The sequence below is a fragment of the Nicotiana tomentosiformis genome, chromosome 4, assembly GCF_000390325.3.
Source record: "Nicotiana tomentosiformis chromosome 4, ASM39032v3, whole genome shotgun sequence".
NCBI lineage: Eukaryota > Viridiplantae > Streptophyta > Magnoliopsida > Solanales > Solanaceae > Nicotiana > Nicotiana tomentosiformis.
The window spans coordinates 106,963,117-106,982,006 of NC_090815.1; the positions used below are offsets into that span (position 1 = coordinate 106,963,117).

At 39.0% G+C, this 18,890-nt stretch overlaps 1 protein-coding gene and 1 non-coding gene across 2 annotated transcripts; one reads left to right on the plus strand and one right to left on the minus strand.

Moving 5' to 3' along the window:
- Positions 1–2,728: 2,728 nt before the first annotated feature.
- LOC117279205 (small nucleolar RNA R71) lies at positions 2,729–2,835 on the minus strand. The gene has a single exon (XR_004509620.1). It is a non-coding gene; the product is annotated as a small nucleolar RNA R71 (small nucleolar RNA).
- A 754-nt stretch (positions 2,836–3,589) lies between these two features.
- On the plus strand, positions 3,590–4,517 carry LOC138910299 (uncharacterized). Its single transcript, XM_070201528.1, has 2 exons — positions 3,590–3,796; positions 3,900–4,517. The coding sequence occupies exons 1-2, from the start codon at positions 3,590–3,592 to the stop codon at positions 4,515–4,517; spliced, it is 825 nt and encodes a 274-aa protein (XP_070057629.1).
- Positions 4,518–18,890: the final 14,373 nt, after the last annotated feature.

Consider the following 18,890-nt stretch of genomic DNA (forward strand, 5'->3'; position numbering starts at 1 on the left):
CGAGGCCCGCCTGAAGACCACTACTGAGTACGTGAGGCGGCTATGTCGAAGGGAGACCCTTGAAGAAATCCATGCCCGAGGCTTCGATCTATCTGCCGAGATCGAGGAGGCAAAATACTTAAGGTTGAGGCGAAGAGATTAGCTGAACCCCAAGGTTAAGAGGGCTCCGAGGGATCCAAAGAATCCGAAAGCCCCGATGATTCTGGTGACGAGTCAGGCTCCGACGAAGATCAGGCGTAATTGCCTTAGGATTTTTTTAAGTTTTTGCATTCTGTACATATTTTTTGTTGAGGCCATTTTTGTTGGGAATTTGTAAAGATATTCTGGAATATATAAAAAAAATTCCCTTTTGGCAATTTTCAAGTCTCTATTATCTTAGCATCTTTTTATAATTGCAAATATTTTTAATGCCTTAGCACAGAATCAAACGTAGTAATAAGTCATCTTAGCAAATATTCCCCAAGATGCTTACTTAAATATTTTTAGACTATGTCTTTGTCGAGGATAACCTTTGAACAGGTTTAGAATTTTGTTGAAGGCCTTATGTTCTGATTACGGGATTCAGACATCTCCGAACCATTTTTAGGGTGGCCGTAGCCTTTTAGGTTTAGGCACTACTGATGTGAGGCCAAAATGCTATACTTTTAGCATATTACTCACCCTATATTTTGCTGTTCTAATGAGTTATTATGAGACATTTGAGCTAAATTGGGTTGTTTTATGTGTAGGAACATCGGAAGGAATCGTCGAACGAAAGTTGCACAAAAAGAGGACAAAAATACAAGAAAAGAGCACAAAAGTATCAAGTATCCAAACGTGCTACAGATCAGGCTTTGCGAGGTCTATAGCTAGGTCGACTGCGCTATAGACCAAGCTTCGCGAGATCTTAGCCAGGTTGACCGCGCTATAGACCAAGCTTCGCGAGGTTTTGACCGCGCTATAGACCAGGCTTCGTAAGGTCTATATCCTGGTCGACCGCGCTATAGACCAGGATTCGTGAGGTCTATAGCCAGGTCGACCGCGCTACAGACCAGGCTTCGCGAGGTCTATAGCAAGGTTATTAAAAGTCGCGGGTTAAAAGACCCAAACCCAAATTTGGACCGGTAGATTGGCATAAATACTCCCCAAACGAGTTATTTTAGGGTTGGACATGATTTTGGAAAAGAAATAGGTTGCCAAGCACTATAGAGCAAGAATCAAACGAGTTTTCCCTTCCTTTATCTCTTTACTTTGTAGTTTCATGTCTTTGAACATTATGTTAATTGTTGTTGTATTTATGAGTAGCTAAACTCTTTAATCTAAGGTTTTATGGAACCTATTAAGGGATGATTTTCTACTGCATTTAATATAGATTTATCTTTGATTTTTATCTACTTGTTCAACTATATTTTCATTGTTGTTAATTGAAGAGCTTTCAATTAACTGTACCTATTTAGTGTGTATATTGCTCGAGAGAGAGTACACATAGGTAGTTGATGAACAACACCACTCCTAACGTAGTTGAGAGATCGATACGGAGGGTTTAAAGGCGGGATTAGAGATAACGAAGTCTTGGTGCGATCATAGTGAGCGGTAAACTAGTGCCAGCTAGTGTAGTTCGAGAGAATACGTCTAGTAAATTATGGTAGTTGCTTGAGAGAGAGCTACGACAATCAAAGTACTCACAATTGGTAGAGAATATTTAGGCAAATTTATAGGAAACGTAGCAGGGAAGATTCTAACAATAGTGAAAATCATAACCTTAGACTTTTCCAAATCTTGTCTACAATATTTGCCTTGTTAATTACAAATTACTACATTTTTAGTTACTTTGATCTTAGTTAGTAAACTCTCAAATTGTTATATAATCTTTCTGAAGATTGATTACTTGAATTCGTGCAAAACTATTAGTTGTAATTGGCACGTTATTTCCCTGTGGGATTCGACTCCGGACTTGTAAACCGGATTATATTTGCAATGACCACTAGACCTCTTAGGAGGCATAGTTGGGCGTGATCAAATTTTGGCGCCGCTGCCGAGGAAAGCAACAATGTTACTAATTACAGCTATAAGAATTTGTAGGATTCTTAGTTTAGTCAATTTTCTCCATTTTTATTCATTACATTGAAATTCTAATGTTTGTGGTCTTGTGTGTTATAGGGGTATGCCTAGGAACTCTTCAAGAACTGGTGAATTATTTGAAGTATTACTGGATCCTGAGAAAACTTTCAAGGCATTAAATCGTGCAAATAAGAAAGACAAACAACAGCATCACCCAAGAGAACAAATTGAACTAGACATGGGTGACGCTTTGGATAATCAAAACAATCGAAACAATATGAGTGACCCGAACAATCAGGGTATGGCACCTCTTGTGCCAGAAGCAGCTTTGTATGATTGGGCACAACCCACCGCTGAAAATTTGGCAATTACAATTGCAGTCCCTCAGATACAAGCGGATTCATTTCAAATCACAAACAACATGCTACATCTGTTGCAAAATAAGGGACTGTTCTCCGGGTCTTACATTGAAGATCCACAACAGCATCTGAAAAATTTTCTATCAATTTGTGTCACGCAAAGGCAAACGAATGTGACATCAGAAGCAATAAGACTGTTGTTGTTTCCATTCTTAGTGACAGGAGAAGCCCAGACTTGGCTTAATTTGCTCCCCATAAATTCCATTACCATTTGGGAGGAATTAGTCAAACAATTTTTGAACAAGTTTTACCCACCAAATAAGACCGCCAATCAAGTTGATGAAATATTGAGTTTCAGGCAGAAACTAGCTGAAACATTACAAGAAACGTGGGAGAGGTTCAAAGGTATGCTGGTTAAGTGTCCACATCATGGCATTCCAGATCAGATGTTGGGACAACGGTTTTACATGGGATTGGCGGATAATTTGAAGGCCAGTATTGATACTTCAGTAGATGGAGCATTTTTTAGCAAGTCATTTAGTGAATGTAAAGTCCTACTAGATAAAATGGCTCAAAACTCAGGTTGGATGACAAGAGACACTACAATCACCCCTATAGTTCACTCAGTAGCTTTGGACCCGAACAACGTCATAGCCGAGAATATGGCTACTCTGATGACACAAATGAGTATCCTCACCAAGAAGATTGATGAATCATGCCCGAAGCAGGTACACATAGTTGACACGACTAATGAGGGATTATGTACACCATGCATTAACCAACCATACATGTGTTCGTGGAGTGGTGAAAGTGATAACCAGAATTATCAAAGGAACATAAACTATGTGGGCAACTATGGAGGCCAGAGGGAAGGTGGTTAGAATTTGGGGCAGCAAAATCAGTAATATAGACCAGCACATCAACAATACAATAACACCAACAATCCTGGAGCTATGTGACCACAGGATCAAGTAGTACCTTACCAAAGGCAACATGGCTACAGTTAGCAAAATCAACAGCTAGCTTATCAACAACCTCAACAACAATAGCTAGTGAGATAAGATGATGAGCTGTCTGAAATTAAAGGAATGCTGCATCAACTGATTAGGTCTAATGGAAAAATACAAGAGAATGTGGAAGCACACGAGTCAGTGATAAAAGGCATTGAGATTCAATTAGGGTAGATATCTATGGCTCTGAATAATAGTCCCCAAGGAACTTTACTTGCAGAGACACATGTCAATTTGAATGAGCAGGGCCCAAATCAGCTTATGGTGGTGAGCTTGAGAAATGGTAGAGATCTTGATTTAGAGCAAGAAACTGCTCATGAGAGCCGGTCAACTGAAACACTTGTGATAGTGCCAATTGAGTTAGATGAGTCAACTGAGCTAACAGAAGTAAGAGTACAACCAGCCCAAGAGGAAATAAATAAGGAAAAATAGGTTATGGAGGAGACTGAGAAAGTGCAAGAGAAGGCATTAGAAAAAAGTGCCTGAGCAGGACCTAACTCAAGCTACAGGAAAGAAGCGACCTCCGGCACCTTTCCCGCAGAGGTTGGCCAAATATCAGAAGGACGAACAATACAAAAAAATCATGGAAATGCTGAAGCAAATTCAGGTAAACATTCCTCTAATTGATGCTTTGAGGGAGATGCCCGGTTATACAAAAATGATGAAGGATTTGATGTCTCGTAAGTTCGACTTCCAAGACTTGGCAATTGTCACATTGACACAGACTTGTAGTGTTGTTGTGTCAAGACCTATAGCTGAGAAGTTATCCGATCCTGGAAGCCTCACAATTCTATGCACCACATATAGCTATGCATTTGCCAAAGCATTATGTGATTTGGGAGCAAGTATAAATCTGATGCCATTGTCTATCTATAAAACGTTAGGCATTGGAAGAGCAAGTCCCACATCCAAGTTACTGCAACTAGTTGACCGAACTGTGGAAAGGCCATCAGGTATACTTGATAATGTACTTGTGCAAGTTGGAAAATTTGTGTTTCCAGCAGATTTTGTCATTCTGGACTACAAGGTTTATGAAGAGATTCCCATAATTTTGGGAAGGCCGTTCTTGGCCATAGGGAGAGCTCTGATTGTGAAACGGTGGAGCTGAAGATAAGGCTGAATAATGAAGAAATAACATTTAATGTGCAAAAGTCTATGCGGCGACCCAGTGAGTTTGCAAACTGCTATTTGTTAGACACGGTGGATGTAATCATGGAGGAAGATGATGAGACACTTAATGCAAAAGACCCTTTAACAGCCTGTCGTATAAACTTAGAAGAAGTAAATGGTGAGGACTTAGCGGAATGGGTGTCGGCTCTTCAAGGGCAAGGGTATTGGAAAAGAGAGCTCGAATTCGAGCCTTTACACTCGGAAGAAAGAAAAAACCCTCCAGCCAAGCCATCGATCGAAGCACCACCACAATTGGAGCTGAAACCGCTACCATCTCATCTCAGGTATGCTTTCTTGGGACCTAATTCGACTTTACCTGTTATTATCTCATCTGGTTTGTTAGATGTGCAGGTAGAACAACTTTTGCAGGTGTAGAAAGAGCGCAAGAATGCAATTGGTTGGACCATTGCAGACATTGAGGGTATCAGCCCGACCTTCTGTATGCATAAAATTCTATTGAAAGATGGGCACAAACCTTCCAAAGAACATCAAAGAAGACTGAACCCTAACATGAAGGAAGTTGTAAAGATGGAAGTGATCAAGTGGTTAGATGCAGGAATTATTTTTCCCATCTCAAATAGCAACTGGGTTAGCCCAGTTCAGTGCGTGCCAAAGAAAGTTGGGATGACTGTTGTGCAAAACGAAAACAATGAATTAATCTCAACAAGAGTAGTCACGGGATGGCGAATTTGCATGGACTACAGAAGATTGAACAAGGCCACCCGAAAAGATCATTTCCCCTTGTCGTTCAATGATCAGATGCTATATAGATTGGCAGGGAGGTCCCATTTTTGCTATTCTTGGATGGATACTCGGGGTACAATCAGATATCTATTGCCCCGGAGGATAGAGAGAAAACGTCATTCACCTGTCCATATGGCATTTATGCTTTTAGGAGAATGTCATTTGGCCTATGCAATGCACCCGCCACATTCCAAAGGTGCATGATGACCATTTTCACATATATTGTATATGATATAATGGAGGTTTTCATGGATGATTTCTCAGTGGTGGGAAATTCTTTTGATGATTGCCTTAGAAATTTGAAAAGAGTGTTGCGGAGATGTATGGAGACTAATCTGGTGTTGGACTGGGAAAAATACCATTTTATGGTACAGAAAGGTATAGTCTTGGGACACCTAATGTCAAGTAAGGGCATTGAGGTGGACCGTGCCAAGATTGATGTAATAGAGAAGCTGCCACCACCCACTTCCGTCAAGGCAATAAGAAGTTTCCTTGGTCACGCCGATTTTTACAAGCGGTTCATAAAAGATTTTTCCAAGATTGCTAACCCTTTGTGTAAATTGCTTGAAAAAAATCACCCTTTTGTGTTTTCTGATAACTGTATGGTAGCTTTCCAAGGATTAAAGAAAAGGCTAGTGACTGCACCTATCATAGTTGCACCTGAATGGGAGCAACTATTTGAGATGATGTGTGATGCAAGTGACCACGCCATGGGAGCAGTACTTGGACAGAGAAAAGATAAAATCATATATCCAATCTACTATGTAAGTAGAACATTAAATGGCGCTCAACTGAATTACACAGTGATAGAAAAAGAGATGCTAGCAGTGGTATTCGCATTTGACAAATTTCGATCCTACTTGATAGGCTTGAAGGTAATTGTTTATACTGACCATGTTGATCTCAGGTACATAATTGATAAAAAGGAAGCAAAGTCACGCCTGATTCGATGGGTTCTACTGCTGCAAGAGTTTGATTTGGAAATTCATGATCGAAAAGGAACGGAAAACCAAGTTGTCGATCACTTGTCCAGGCTTGAAGGAGCTGAAACGAAGATTGAGGTGGAAGAGATCATGGAGACTTTCCCAGACGAACAACTGTTGGCCATGAGCCTTGAGGTAGTGCCATGGTATGCAGATATTGCAAACTACCTGGCAAGCGGTATTGTTCCCTATGAATTGTCTTCTGTGCAGAAGAAAAAGTTCTTTCGTGATTGTCGCATGTATTTCTAGGATGAACCATATTTGTATCGGATTTGTATTGATAACATGATCCGGAGATGTATTCGCGAGATAGACCAAGCTTCTTTTGTGCAGGCATGTCATGCTTTACCCTATGGAGGTCATTTAGGAAGAGCAAGGGCAGCTGCTAAAGTTTTGGAGTCGGACTTCTATTGGCTGACGTTGTTTAAAGATGCACACTTTTGGGTAAAGAGTTTTGATGAGTGTCAAAGGACGGGGAATATTTCCCGTCAACATGAGATGACCATGAACCCAATCCAAGAAGTGGAAGTATTTTATGTATGAGGATTCGACTTTATGAGACCATTTGTTAGCTCATACAACAACAAATATATACTCGTAACAGTGGACTATGTCTCAAAATGGGTAGAAGTTGTAGCACTCCCAACAAATGATGCAAATAGAGTTATTGGTTTTCTAAGAAAAAATATCTTCACCCGAGTTGGAACTCCAAGAGTGATCATTAGTGATGGAGGAACTCACTTCTGCAATCGAGCCTTCGTAAAGTTGCTGGAAAAATATAGCGTATGCCATAAGGTTGCCACTCCGTATCGCCCACAAACAAGTGGTCAAGTTGAGGTGTCAAACAGAGAAATCAAGAGTGTTTTGACCAAAATTGTAAATGCTACTCGGACTGATTGGGCGAAAAAATTAGAAGATGCACTATGGGTCGACCGTACTGCATTCAAAATACCAATTGGTATGTCACCGTACAAATTGGTGCTCGGAAGGGCGTGTCACTTACCGGTGGAGCTAGAGCATAAAGCTTTTTGGGCATTAAGGCAATTAAATCTTGACATGGAGGTCGTTGGTACGAGTAGAGTCGCAGAACTTCATGAATTCGATGAGTTTCATTACCATGCTTTTGAAAGTACCAGGCTGTACAAGGAAAGGATGAAGATCATGCACGACAAGCATATTCAAGAGAGGATTTTCAAACCCGGAGATGTCATGTTGTTGTATAATTCAAGATTGAAACTATTTTCGGGAAAGCTAAAATCTAGATGGTCGGGACCATTTAGAGTGGTGCAACTACTCTAAAGTGGAGCTGTAGAAATTAAATCCGAGGATGGAACGAACATATTTAGAGTTAATGGGCAAAGGTTGAAACATTACCTTGGCATGGAGGGAGAAAATGTTGTATCGGTGATTCATTTAAAGGAGCCTCAATTATTGAGTGAACCTTAAGTTTGATCGCATGTGTCATGCCGCGACGTTAAAACATGCGCTCGTTGGGAGGTAACCCAATTCATAGTTTATTTAAGCTTAACTATAAATTTTTGTTTGTTTATGCACTAACAAGTTTTTAGCTAAATCTTGGTGTCTGACCAGGTAATGGAACACGATGGAAAGTCATGGCGCTTGGAGTCGTTCACAAACCAAAATAAAAATTACATGTGTACGCTCCAAACAACGATGTGTACCTCGTGTCACCCAGTTTAATGCACAGCACACCTGGAAGCAAACCTCGCATCGCAGCTTGCATCACCTGCTGCCCAGCGTGCTTTCCACCTCGCGTCGCTAGGTAATTGCCTCGCGTCGCAAGGGATACAACGAGCAAAACTGGCATTAGCCGCGCCTCACGCGGGATGCAATGAGCAAAACCTGACAGCAGACCTCGCATCGACAGGAAAGCACCCCGCGTCGCCTGCTTCGCAACTCACTAAGGAGCTCGCCTCGCCAGGTAAGTTTCTTGCTGGGAGCTCATGTCGCCAGGTTTTCAGCACGCCTTAGAGATCGCCTTGCACGGTCCTTTGCTCGCTGAAATCCACGTCAACCATATTTCTAGCTCGCTATTAGTTTCGCCTGGCCATCCCCTATTTTCGCTGTAAAACTCAGTTGGCCAGTCCCCATGCATGCTTTAGAAATCGCCATGGACCGTACATCACCTACTGTCTATTATTTTAAACCTATTGTCCATTGCTCGTTTGGGAGCTTGCCCAGCCTAAGCACAACGAACCACTTCCTTTCAAGCTAAACATCACGCGTCACCAGGTCTTAAGTGTGCTATAGAGCTCGCCCAATGAGGGATTAAGCGAGGTCAATCTCACGGCAAAGGTTGTGTCGCCAGGCATTTAGTTCGCTATTAGCTTCGCGTCATCTAGTCTATTTCACGCTAAACAGATAGCCTCACATGGTGTTATGCTCATTGGGAGCTCGCGTCGCCATGTTAGTGTTGCTTTTAATTTGTTTAATTTTGTTTTTTTTATTAAAAAAACTTATTTCTGTTAGTTATAACATAGTTAAACACACGCGCACACCACACTTAACACTACACTACCCGTCCCTTTTTCCATTCCCCTCACACACTAATTTCATTGAAGACCTTCGCTCATAATCTCTTTCAATCACTTGGGACATCAATTGAAGAACACTTCAATCCTCCTAAGTATCTAATGTATGTTTCTAACTCTCTCCTCTATCAAAAAATTGAATTTAGTTAAAGAAATACAATTCCACCATTTTTGGGTATATCTTCAAAGCAACAATGTGCTTGCTCATCTTAATCCCATAAACCCTGTAGGATTGGTATTGTTGTTGTGTACAAGGGTGATACCAAAGCCGATTTGGGGAGGGTGAGGCAATCTCTCATATCTAAAACCAATTTGACAACACTAGTGCATGCTAAGTGTTTGTCAAAATACCTCAAAGGCATTCTTGGCCCAAATGGAGTTCTACTCTCCGGGATTGTAATGACTAATGTTATGTGCATTGCAATACTCCAAATTGCAAGTTTAGGTGGGCTAAACAGTAGCTACATGCATCACAGTTATAGTAAACACCATTTTGCCATTGCTTTATTCGCAGGCTAAAATAAATAGGTGAAGTCTGAGTAGCCTCAAAAGGTTGAACATCATGTAGTGAACTCTTAAGTGTGGGGTCGCAAGACCATGTTTTGAATTGATTCATCTACTTTATCACTTAGGAACATTCACTTATGTAAGTACGAGTATGCCTACTAAAAAAGATGATGGTAAAGGCAAGTGCAAGGCTATTGCTCCGACTAAGGCCAAGGCTTCTTCCAAACCTCCACCGAAAAAGAGAAAAGGCGGGGAGGCTATTTCAAGCCAAGTTAAAGGGTTGCAAGTAGTTGCAGCTATAGCAGCCACACGCCCACAACCTGAGGGAGCAGAGGATGAGGACTGGACAGGTGCAGATGGAGCCTTCGACGATGAGGGCGAGGACGATGACTGATCAGGGAGTTTTTCCAACCACCTTACATGTTTTTGTGTTTATGAATTTATATATGCATTGAGGACAATGCATGATCTAAGTGTGGGGTGAAAGGTATTCGCTGTCATTTGTAAATATTAGATAAACTAATTAGTTTGTGTGTTTAATATTTATTTTATTTTCGTATTTCCCCTTATATAATATTTAAAAAATAAAAAAAATAAAAAAAATGAAATGGCTAGACTTTTTCCGACGACGGATCTCTTAGGCAGTTTTCTTGAGGGGCTTAAGTCTAACGATATATATATATATATATATATATATATATATATATATATATATATATATATGTGTGTGTGTGTGTGTGTGTGTGTGTGTGTGTGTGTGTGTGTGTCTTTTTATTATTGTTGATAGTAATAATCCATTGTGGTTTTTCTTTGTGCATCGGTTATTTTCCACGGGATGTAGTTGAACCGAGTAGTACTTTTTGTTTTGTCTTTAGATTAGAATAGAATTTAGGGAATAAAAGAAAGGAAAAAATGAGAAATGCTAGGCGTCTTTGACTATTTTGATAGTAGCATATTTAGGCTCTAGCATGTATATTACCTTCCCTATGGTGTGAAAATATTTATTATGCCTTGTTGAGTAATAACATATTTATTGACGCTTATATCTCATTTTCTTGGCTTGTGTCACTTTATGTTTGATGCTTAATATTTTGTGGCTCTGTGAATACTTGCAATTGTTTGTTGAATAGGAATGAAATCGTCGTTGGTGAGTCATGTGCCATGAGTGGTGAGAAATTGTATAGTCCGTGTCATTGCATTAGAGTCTAGAACCGTTGGCATTTCCAAACTTTGCCATGACGGTTGGTCGTGTGGGACTTAACATTTTTCAACTTTATTTTGCCTTTGTGGGCATTTTGCTTTTGGCTTCTTTCAAAGTTTTCCATTTCAAAGCATCGGCCAATCATGGCCAGTCGGGGTCGACTTGATGCCCTTGCCGAGGCTGGGCGCCTTTTGAATATATCAGCTCGCTTCAAACGAGAACCCTGTAAATCATTCTTGTTGTCTTTTCTTTGCCTTAGTTTTTAAACAAAGTTAGACCGAAAGGGATTCAAATAAATATAAACAATGGAATAGAGAATGAGTTTAAAACAACAGGGGTCCCTTTCGGGGAACAGAAAGACGAACTTATCTGGGAGTACATGCGGACTTTAATAAACATGACATGCCTTTTGGACCGGATGTCTGATCTGTGTAAATTGTCCAACTCTTAGAAACTCATCACAACTTTTGACTTGAAACTAAAAAATCTTGCCCAGGACTATGTTGATGCCATGGCTGCGTGGTTCCTCTTTTCGATCAATAGTGCCCTTTGCGGGTTTTCACTAGCTGATCTCTCTCATTTCTCTTCTCGTTATCGCTTTATAGTGCCATTTGCGGGTTTTTACTAACAAGACTCTCTCATTTTTATTTTCTCTACTCACCATCGCCCTACAGTGCTCATGAGGGTTTTCACCAATATGACCCTCTCATTTTATTTCTCTCATTTGGTTGCATCCGATCTAAATAACTGTATCCTCCAATTCTTGAACATTCTTGACGATTGATCGGAAGGACTTGAAAGGATTTGGGTAAAAAGAATTTGGATTAAATTACAACCTTGGAACCTTTCGGGCGAAATCATCATCGAACCATTGTAATATCTGCCCCAGTTTTCAGTTTTGGGGAGTGTGAATTTTGTTTTTTGGTGTGACCGAACCCCATAGTGAGGCTGCCTACATATCCTTTCATAATCAGGTCGGACGTAGTTCAATTAACATGAACTTGTTTTTGACTTTTGTTTTGTTTTTCTTCTACTTTTTTTATTTTTATCATTTTTTTTCAATCCCTTTCTTTTCTTTTTCTTTCTCATTGCATACAAGGTTCCAAAGAGGGTGGCCAAGAAAATAGTATCTGGCCAAAAGGGTTTGCAAAGGGTTAATAGTATTTGGGTAGTGAGAATAAAAGCCTTCGTCATCCCAATCAAATAGCATTAAAGCTGCGTAAAGGGTCAAACATAGTGCCTTTTGACCGCGTTTGCATTGACAGTTGTATCAGGAACATTTCCTTCGATGTCTCCCAAATATAGTACTCCCTTTTGGCAGCACTCTTGTTAATTCGGGGCAAATTTTTCTTTAGCTTTCTCGTGATGCGGAAGAATACTCCTCAGAATGAGTTGCCCTACTTCAAATTTCTTGGGTCGCACTTTCTTGTTGTAGGTACAGACAATTCTTTGTTGGAACAACTGCCTGTGGCAAACAACAGTCAATCGCTTTTCATCAACCAAAGTCATTTACTTCAATCGGGTCTTGACTCAATCTTCATCCTCGAACTCGGTTTCAACAATGATCTGAAGAGAAGGAATTTCAACTTGTACTGATATCACGACATCAGTGCCATAAACCAATCAAGTAAGGGCGGTTTTCGTTTGGACTTGGTTTAGGCTTGTTGTCAATTCTCTGTTTATTTTCTTACAAGCCTTATCTTTGGCACATTCTACTTCTTGATTCATTATTTCAAGGTCTGACATCGTTTTAGGATCTGGGCATGAAGTCCGCAAACATGTCATGTTATTAAAATCTGCATTAACAAAACTGAAAAGAGAATAAGAAAGGTGACACGATTTATAAAAGAGACATTCATGGATGATGAAATATTAATTTTATTTATTTGAATAACTTTTTTATTTATTTTTTTAAAAAAAATAGAAGGGTCTACATCAGAAAGTAAGACAATAAAGTAAAACATCTATATTACACCCTGAAATAATTCGGACGTAGAAAGGACAGCAAGACCGACTACCGAGATTCCCATCTAACGGAGAACTTTTCATGGCTTGGCGACCGTTTTAGGTTTCTCTTTTGTCGCGACAATGGCTACAATGGATTTCAGTGCCAGATCAAACTCTTCAATTGCCCTTTTGAGGGTCCGACAGTCCTCTGTATCATGTCCCACTGCTACAGAGTGGTATTCACATCTAGCATCAGCTTGGTGTGATGGGGACTCGGGATTTGGCCGGTTCGGGGCTACTGGCTGCAGCAGACCTAGCCCGATTAGCTTTTGAAACAAACTTGAATATGATTCACCAATAGGGGTGAAATGATTCCTTTTGAGGGGCTCTCTTTGGGCGAGGATTATATTGGGGAATATTTGGTTGGGAATTATATGGAGCTTGGTAGGGATGGGCATTTCTGGGAGGTGGAGCTCGATTTTGTGTATAATACTGTGGCCGCATGTAAGGATGCGCGCTCATCACCGTATAGAGAGGCAGTGCCACGGCATAAGCAGCATCTTGACGGGGATAATAGCGTTATGGGACCTTAGGAAATATATATGATTGGTTGAATGACCTGCGGGTCCCCCTTGAGCTCAAAGCCATCATGGCTCCCTCTTCCCTCCTGTTTCTGTTCATCAAACCCCCCGAACCATTCTAAACGGTCTGTGATGTGGCCTTAAAGGCAGCATGACTCAAGATTTGACCCGTTTTTAAACCATTTTCAACCATCTCCCCAATTTTGATAGCCTCGACGAACGGATTACCCATAATGGACATCATGTTCTGGAAGTATTCCGTCTCTTGGGCCTGAAGGAAGACCGTAACCATTTCTGCTTCATCCATTAGACTCTTTACCCTGACGGCTTGCTTGCGCCATTTGACAGCATTCACGGAGACTTTCCGCGATTTTCTTTTTCAAATTGGACAAAGAGTTCTTTTTTTTTGTATTTTTTCACTCTTATTTTTTTTGGTTGTTTTTCGCTCTTTGTTTTTCTTTGTTATTTTTGTCACTCATTTCTTTCTTTTTCTTTCTTCTCTTTTTTTCACTCATTTTATTTGATGGCAATGATCGAATTCGATGGGGATTGTCTACGTATCATGACGCCGCATGAATCAGATCTTGCGTAGTTCGGAAATATCGGGAACACAGTACATAAGCTAGCTCTTTTTTTTCTTTGTAAATTTTGGAAAGAAGACTTCTTAAAGGAGAAAGAAAACATTTTTTTTTGGATTTTGATTGATTTTTCTTTGAATATTTGGAAGAAAGACTTTTAAAGAAGGAAAAAAAATATTTTTGAATTTTGATTTGTAATTTTTTTTTTCGAATGAAAGACTTTGGAAAAAAATGGATTTAATGATTTTTCTTTTAATTTTTTAAGGAAAGAATTCTAAGAAGGAATTAAGGAAAGGAAAAATATTTTTGAATTTTTTTTGAAAATTGGGGGCCGGAACCGATGAGGTTTGCCTACGTATCTCACATCCGGTGAGAATCAGACTCGCGTAGTTCGATTAAAATAAATAAATAACTATTTTAAAAATTGTGATTTTACACACCTGACCCCTTCAAAATTTTATTTTTTTAAAAAGCAGGTATTTTATAAAAACTTAGAGAAAATTTTCCCTTTCTCTCCCCCATGTTCAATTAATCTATCTTAAAGCTGGTAAACAATTTAGTAAAGCCTACCAAATAATGTTACATATAGCACAGAAAAATGAACATGTTTGTTTGAAAAATCGGCACCTGTCCTAAAGGAGCCTGATCCCTATGCCGAGTCCCGCTAAGTCCAATGAACATGATGCAAATAAAGCGTAGCCTACTAGGGATATTCATTGCTCGTGGCTTGTTTTTCTAAGTTTTTAAATCCTAAAGGAGATGGTATATAGACTTGGCTTATCCGGGCGGACAACCCGAGCCGAGGAGCGTCAAGCCTCACCAGTAGTAGTATAGCACTGGCTAGCTAACGGCTCTCCTGCCTAAACATGTGTGACTAAATCCTTCACCAGAAGCTGGTAGGCTAACTGACTTTAACTCAAGACATAAATTTTGTGATGCCGGTAGGCAAACACAACATAATTACCTATCAGAAGACTTAGAGGGGTGCAAGAGAGGATACAATTTATATCACAGTTTAAATAAATATTAAAGCGGTAAATAAGCGACAAATAGCACACTAGGCTCCCAAACACAATAATATCCAAAATATGATAAAAGCCAAACAAGAATCAATGTACAAAGCTCGAATTCTTATTAATTTTCCTCGGCGGAGTCGCTAGAGCTGTCACACCTCTTTTTTCCCGCAACCCTATTACGAAGTTGAGTTAGAAGAGTTTTTCCAATCAGAGTGATATTTTGAAAAGGGATTATTTATTATTTGGAGTCGCCACTTGGAATTGAGTTTTGGTGTTCCAAGTCATCTTTTATCTTGAATCCCTTATCAAAAGGAAGGTTTGACTCCTAATTTATGGTCTACGAAACAGAAGATTGAGTAAGGAATTCTGTTGACCGAGAAAAATGTGTAAGGCACTCCTTGAGTCCCGTAGTTCTAGCACGGTCGCTTTATCAACTAATATAAGGCTTAAATCAATTTTTGGCTATTCTTGTATTTTATTGATTATGATTTGCCTATTGCTGCTTAATTAATTATTATATTTTATTAATTATTTTGACCTAGATGCGGTATAAACACATGTTACTTCTTAGAAATTAGATATTAAACTAAGGTACGGAATGTACACATGGTTAAAATATAATTATTTTAAATTTAAAGGCGTGGAGACGCGGGAATGCGCACATGATCCTTCATTATTTAAGCATATCAATCCAAGGTTCGGGTATGAACACATGGGGCTAATAGCGTATTTAGAATATTTAATTATTTTGTCTCTTTTATATTCGAGATATTTAATTATATATATTTTTTATTTGGCTTAATTTTTTTGGAGTTAATGTAATGTATTTATTTTACGAAAAAAATGAGCCAACTTATAACTTCATTAACTTTGAGCGTAGAAACATTTTTTTTTACCCACTATTTGGTTTATTACTTTTAATCCATACAACCTAACTACTAATAACTTCCCAGTAATGCAGCCTCATCAATAATGTAAGAAAAATATTCAAACTACTTAAAAATAAACATATTTATAATTATTATTAAAGCAAAAGGTGAATTAAATCTTTGAGAGAAGCCATGAAAAATTCCATTAAGTTGATTCTGCAGTCTTGACTATTGTTAGAGCAAATCCAAAATCATACCTTTATACTATATTAACAAAAAATTTCTAACACACACAGAGGCACTAGGAAGCAATGTAGTAAAGTTTCTTACAAAAAAATAAGTAAAAATAAAAGAAAACTTATGGAATTCTTTAACTATTTTTCCTTATGGTGAAATAAAAAATATGTATGTCCCCAAACTGAATTAAAATAGCTAACATCACTCTAAAGCAATTACGATAATCTGACAAACTAATGAAACTATATTTACTACAACTTATTTTAATTAGAAAACAAAAACTTCAAGAATGCTTTATATTTTACAGAAGCTAAACATTGTGACTATGAAATCTTCATATTCAAAAGTAACGTAGATATTTTCATATTTAAAAATAATGCTAAGACAGTAGCTTGTATCTCAACAAACAAATCCAGAGTAGAACTAAAATCTTCCACAGATTATTGTGCACATAAAATAACTAAGCAAGAGATGAATAAAAACCATTGCAGTGAAGCTTTTTAAATATATTTTGAGAAAAATCCGACAATTACAACAGATGAGCGAAAATTGTGACCGCAAACTGGATCCCCAAACTCGAACTCAACCTTTGTCTCTCCTAAAGTTCTTTTAAAACACTCTAAAATCTCTTCTTCTCTAATTATTTTTTACTTTCCTTTTAATTTTGTTTTCTTCCTCTCCCTTTTTGTGTAAGTGAGTCCTCAATTATGTAGTGCTCAGAAACTAGTACTTTGTGAAGTGGGGGGAGATCATGTAATTGTGAGAGAATAGAGATAGGGGATCGTGTCTCTGTGTGTGAGTGAGGGAATTGGGGACATGGGGGTTGTGACGTGAGGAGTTAGGAAAAGGTGGGGATTGTGGATGTTTTCCTTTTTAGGTAAGGATCAGAGATTTGATAAAGTTTGATAACAAACTTTTCAATTTAGACGCAAGTTTACTTCATTTTTTAAAAAAAATTTAAAAGATAAATTAAATTATGAAAATAAGAATATTGATCAACCACTTTTACACCAAGAAAAAATATAAGAAAACTAACTATTTACATATACTTTAAATGATACTAATAAAAATGTCATAACTTACTTATTACAGTTCTAATTAAAAGAAAACATATATTTTTTTGTAAATTTTTATTTTCTATTTTTATTTTTATTTTTATAAAACCTATTAAGAGTAAGATAAAAGTTGAAAATATCAAGATTAGACCTAAAAGAAATATTTACACTAAAATAGTATAAAATTCGGGTGTGGTCAAAAATTAGTTGTTCACACAAGTTACCGCCGGGTACTCTATCAAATTCTGTTTTAGCTGTTGTGAAGCTAAGGAACTTTGGGGGTTGAGTCCTTGAGTGAACGCTTGAACAACCCCATCACCCGTAACCGGAGGCAGGTCTATTTGTTCCATTTGAAACCTCGACACGAATTCCTTGAGCATTTCGTTATCTATTTGTTTCACTTTAAAGAGGTCCGATTTTCTTATCTCGACCTGGATGGCCCCGGTATGAGATTTTACGAAGGCATCCGCAAGCATAGAAAACGAATCAATGGAACTAGGGGGTAGGTTGTGATACCATATCATCGCTCATTTCAACGGGGTTTCTCCGAACTTTTTCAGCAGAACCGACACAATTTCATCATATTCCAAGTCATTTCCCTTGAAGGCACATATGTAAGAGGTAACGTGTTCATTTGGATCCATGGTTCCGTTATACTTTGGAATTTCTGAAATACATAACTTCTTCGGGATCGGTTTCGGTGCTGCGCTCAGAGAGAAAGGCTTTTGGACAAATTTCTTGGAATTCATGCCTTTCAATATCGGGGGTATTCCTGGGATTTGATCAACCCTGGAGTTATAGGTCTCCATTTTTTTGTCGTTGGCTTTGATCTTCTTTTCCCCCGATTCCACCCGCGTTGTCAGTTCCTCAAACATCTTTATTATTTCGGGGTTGGTCCCATGTTCAACTTCTCCCGGCTTTTCTATGGTTGGTTCATTTCTTCGGGTATTTTCCCGGGATAGTTCGGGCTCAACTCTGTTGGGGCCACGACTTTGGTTTTGTAGTTAAGCTATCACTACTTGTTGAGCTTGTAACATTTCGAAGATCACCCGCAAATTGATCTCATCGTCTTCACCATCGTGCGTATCCCGAGTTATTGATCGGGCTCTTCCACGAACGATGTTTTCGGGGTCGGTAGGCAAGTTTGCGTCGATATCCACATGTGAGTTGGCATCGATTGGGTCTGCGACCGGAAATTCGTTGGGGTCAACAGGGGGCACCTCATTGCTCGGCACTATATTGTTGTTCTCGCCATGGTGCCGGACTCAGCATCAACGTTCAAGTGGGCAGATTAAGAGTTTTACACTCTTAAATTAACCTGAAATTAAAATCTCAAAGAACAAGCATAAAACAGGGTGCGTTGTGGAAATTTGTATCAAATTACCACTATTATCCTTAGCCCCTACTGTGGGCGCCAAACTGTTTACCTTAAAAATGGATAATAATAGAATTTATATGCGGTTTTAAGGATATGTGGATTAATTCAATACAAGTGATCAATGACGTTAGATTAAGCAAATAAAAGACGTGATAAATGGCCAAACCAATGATAAGAGTGATCCCGAGCTCGGTTAATGGCTTAACGAGGAACATGCCTTCGGTTCCGAGCTTTCACGTATGAAGAACTTATGAACAAAAATAAGAACGTTGAATAACTTTTAGAAACAGAAAGAGTAGAAGTAAATTGCCTTGGTATGCTTGCCACAATGTGTCCATGAATAATAAGCTTCCCCTTTATATAGCGGGGGAGTTTTACCCTAAGGACAATCCTAAGAAAGATAAAAAATTTCCGTTTCGCTAATCACTGATTTTCTGCCGATATGAGCCGAGATTCACGCTGCGATATGCGGTTGGGCACGGACATCACGACCCTTTGTTAGTCATGTACAGTTATTTGGTAATGCTCTCCGAAGTTTTAGGGATCGAACCGGAGCCGGAGGACATGGTCCCAATGCTCCCGAGGGTAGGTGTTTTGCTCGAGCCTCGATACGAGGGGCTTCTCTCTCTGACTCCGATTCCTTACGGTCATATCCCTGCTCCG